The sequence below is a fragment of the Pygoscelis adeliae genome, unplaced genomic scaffold (genome assembly GCF_000699105.1).
Source record: "Pygoscelis adeliae isolate BGI_AS28 unplaced genomic scaffold, ASM69910v1 Scaffold182, whole genome shotgun sequence".
Lineage (NCBI taxonomy): Eukaryota > Metazoa > Chordata > Aves > Sphenisciformes > Spheniscidae > Pygoscelis > Pygoscelis adeliae.
In genome coordinates this window covers 1,237,471-1,241,755 of record NW_008824669.1, presented here as the reverse complement: position 1 = coordinate 1,241,755, position 4,285 = coordinate 1,237,471, and the positions used below count along the sequence as shown (strand labels likewise).

Genomic DNA, 4,285 nt, shown 5'->3' with positions numbered 1-4,285 from the left:
CAAAGCAGCGTGGCCAGCAGGTCGAGGGAGGTGATTCTGCCCCTCTCCTCTGCTCTGGTGAGACCCCACCTGGAGCACTGCGTCCAGCTCTGGGGTCCTCAGCATAAGAAAGACACGGACCTTTTGGAGCGGGTCCAGAGGAGGGTCACAAAAATGATGAGGGGGATGGAACACCTCTGCTATGAGGACAGGCTGAGAGAGTTGGGGTTGTCCAGCCTGGAGAAGAGAAGGCTCCGGGGAGACCTTATTGCGGCCCTTCAGTACTTAAAAGGGGCCTCTAAGAAAGATGGAGACAAACTTTTTAGCAGGGCCTGTTGTGACAGGACAAGGGGTAATGGTTTTAAACTAAAAGAGGGTAGATTCAGACTAGATTTAAGGAAGAAATGTTTTATGCTGAGGGTGGTGAAGCACTGGCCCAGGTTGCCCGGAGAGGTGGTGGATGCCCCATCCCTGGAAACATTCCAGGTCAGGTTGGACGGGGCTCTGAGCAACCTGATCTAGTTGAGGATGCCCCTACTAATGGCAGGGGGGTTGGACTAGATGGCCTTTAAATGTCCCTTCCAACCTGAACTGTTCTATGATTCTGTGATTTGACCAGTGCAGAAAACCTGGATTGCTGAAATACGGTACATGTGCCTTCACATAGAAACGGGAAAAGGTTACGCCAGCGGCCAAACATCTCCTGCTTAAGTATGCAGCCAGGAGCAGCTACAGCCACCACCAGTGCTTGTAAGAGCAAAACAATTTTTGGAGCACTAGGTATAAAGTTTTACTAGCACTTTTTAAGATTTACAGCTGGGAATGGAGTGATCATCTTAAAGACTCCAGTAAATTCTTGTCATCACTTCCTCATGTAAAAAAATTAGTCTGTCATTTTGGTCTTTTATAATTATTATTAGCTTGTACTTAAATTGTCACATATCTTTTACGAATATAATAGGTAAAAATACTGTGCCAATAAGTAGATACGTACCTCACTTCAGCAAGGCACTTGAGTGCGTGCTTATCTTTAAATACCTGACTTAGTCTCATTGACTGTAATCACTGAAAGCTTAAATGTTTTACTGAAGTGGGGCTGTACTGCTACCAGTGAGCGTTTCCCAGCATGTTTGTAATTTTTAGTTAAGTTAAGAAGACCAAAGAAAAATCAAATGTAATGGCTGTAATAATGTAATTACAGGATCCCTCTTGTAATTATCGTGATGAAAGTATCATTATGTCCTTATTTTAACATGGTTTTGATTTCATATAGAAAGATAGCTTTTCTCTTTGTCTCATCAAGCCTCACTTAATTTTTTTTTCTCTTTTTAAAAGTCCAGTGGGTAAAACTGCTAGCAGGAAACGATGCTTCTGAATAATGCATTGTATTGCACATGATGGGGCAGACTTCTTCAAGTTCCTTGGGATCCATGCGCATCTTTTGTAAGGAATATCGCTTTACACCCACGGGCAGAATTCAGTTCTTAAAAATAATTTAATCCCCACCGCCACCCCCAAGTTTAAATTTAAGTTTAGTCTCAGCTTTGTTTACTGGGTGTTCAAGATGTCGTGGACTCTACAAACGGAAAATCCACGAGGACGTTTTGGAGAGGGACACGTTAACAAGATGCCTAAGTGATAAAAAAGCACTGCAGCTAAGAATCTTGTGCCTGAATTCAATAGTAGCTTTAATCCTTTGTGCTTCTTGCCTTGCTACAGGTGCGTGCATCCCAGGGGAGGTGTGATTCAGAGTGTGTCTTCCTGGAAGCATGGCTCAGGCTCACAGTACATTAACACTCAGCAAACACAATCATGGACAGCTGTGGCTCCCCAGCAGAATTGGTCTTCGCCCCCAGAAGTAGTAGACCTCACTTTGGATGAGGATACCAGGCGCAAATATCTACTGTAACGCGGTGTCACTGTGTGTGTGTGTGTCCCCCCCCACCCCTTCTCCCCTTTGTGGCACAGAAGTTCATTGTTAAAGCTTCAGCTTCAGAAGCCCTGTTCCTGGCATTACGAAATTCGAACTCATGCAGTTTTTCATTTCCATCAGAACGTAGTATAATTTCGATATCGTTTAAAATGTTTTTGCCTTCTCAAAGGAGGATTCCTCCCAGAATTGAAAGCCAATAGCTCCAGATTTAAGACGCATCTACAGTTACTAACTTGGGCGTGTGTTAATCTGAAGAAATAACTGTGTGCAAACTGATGTCCTCCCACCCTTTCCCATCTCCAACTTCAGAACATTTTTAATTTATCAGTATATTGAGTTTGTTAGTAGAAGTTAGTGTTTTGCTGTGTGAGCATCAGTGATTTTGAGAAATGCTGTGTCCTCACTGATTTCAGTGGAACTGGGGGTATTCAACACTTCCGAAAGTTGGGCCGAGAGTATTTGTCCCCAGGCTGATGTGGTTATGTTACCAGCAGGAGGGACTGACTTTAATACGAACGGCCCATAACATATGCACTGAACAGCTTTTAATTAAAGGATTTTTATTTTCAATATAATTTATAGTTTACACTCTTTTCAGTGCTGAGTCTTCTGTCTACTTGACTACTGTGTTTCACTGATCATTTCCCACAGCTTGTTACGGTTTAAAATAGTAGTGACTTACTAGCAGCTGATTATTGCAAAAGCACAAGGAAAAGAAAAGTAATAAAAAGGCCCAGCATCCCTCTCCTTTTTAAATATAGCTGAACTTTTTTACCTATATCCGAGTCTCGCCTGGAGTAGGAGGAGGAGAGAAACGAAACATTTTGCCTCGTAGTCCTCATTTCTACTGTTGCTTCTTTGCTTCATTGACCATGGCAAAAAAAAAAAAAACCCAACCCCAACCACCTTGCAAAGCCCCAGTTCTGGCAAAGCACTTTAGCCGATGCGCAGCGTTCAGCTCGGACAGTTCGCTGAAACTTGTGGGGCCATTCAAGTGCTTAAAAGTCTGCCCTAAAAGATGTTGCAGGATCGGGGCTTAAGGTTGTGATCTTTTCGTTTGTTTGTTTTTAAACTAGATCGGCACCGTTTTCCTGGCTTTAGGTCACGTCTCTTATCCTAGTTTTGGAATTGTTTTTAGGGTATGATCCAGGAAACACTTTCTACCGGAATATTTACCAAAATCAGCGGAACTACTTACTTTAGCAGGCTGTAGTTTCTGTAGTGTATATGGAAATTCCTGCCCCTCATCTGTCATTTTGAGCCTTTCTCAAGGCAAAAACCAAAGATTAGACTTTAACAAGATGATATTCACTTTAAATGTCTATTGTGCAATTAAAATGTTCTTTTGTATTCAAAATATTTCTAGTGGGAATTTTGTACAGCTCTTATCATCAGATTTTTTGCCATTTAAGGCTGAACGGGGGGTAGTCAGGACACGGGAAGTTCTGTTTTCTTTTTGTGTTGGCTGGTTTCTGAGTTGATTTGCCTTCCAATAATTTTATCTGTGGGCAAAAAGAAATAAATAAAATTACCTATGTTGTCACATAACTTAAAGGAAAAACAAAAACCAACTCAGCAGTGGTGGTATAGTTAGTAACAAACAGCTTTTTCTTTAATAAGCAGAACGGTTATGACTGCACTTTAAAGAACAACTAGGTAAGGGACTGATAATCCAATTTCAAGCTTTCTAAAACATTGAACGTAAGTGTATTTGCATGGCCAGAAACATGTACGTGGTGCTTCTAGTGACCGATTTCTTTCTCTGGGGGTGGGGGGGAGGGAGGGAGGGAGCGGCGCGTGGATGGAGCCCATTCGCATCGCAGTAGGGATGCCCTGTGCTACTGGGGCACCGTATCAGTAGCGGCCGTCGATCTTTTCTCCTCGTATTTTAATCACGCAACTCAGCCGTCGTTTTAGTGGGCTAGCACACATGCTGTAAAGGTAACTTTGGAACAGTGATTTAGTGTGGCTGCTTTTTGCCGTTTCACAAAATCTTTTAAAGATCAGTTTTGAAAAAAGCTGCAGGGACCCATTTGTAGTCCTTCCATGAAAAATGCAAACTAACTCTCTTGTTTTTCAGTTTGTATATGATGTGACTTCCATGTATATATAAAAACGACTGCGTCCTAACCAAACTTCCTCCAATTGTGCACTGTGTTTGTTTAAACGATTCATGTATTGTAGTCTGATGCAGGTTTTCTTTTATTTAAAACACTACATTTTCTCTTATTCTTCACAAATTTGAAAGGGTAGTGATCTGAAAACCGCAATCACTGGATAGCTAGGAAGTGTTTTTGTTTTGGTTTTCGTTTTGTTTTGTTTTGTTTTTTTTTTAAAGAGAGCAAAAGGTGCCTGGACGGTTTTGCTCTTCTC

General features: G+C 41.8%; 1 protein-coding gene across 1 annotated transcript in view; it reads left to right on the top strand.

Annotated features, from left to right (window-relative positions):
- The window catches only part of LOC103916026 (chromosome unknown open reading frame, human C18orf25), a 33,881-nt gene extending 30,463 nt beyond the window's left edge, over nt 1-3,418 (top strand). The window contains exon 4 of the mRNA XM_009322974.1: nt 1,699-3,418. Coding sequence (XP_009321249.1) covers nt 1,699-1,888 — 190 coding nt within the window. The 3' untranslated portion in view covers nt 1,889-3,418. The remainder of the gene's footprint in view (nt 1-1,698) is intronic.
- Nucleotides 3,419-4,285: the final 867 nt, after the last annotated feature.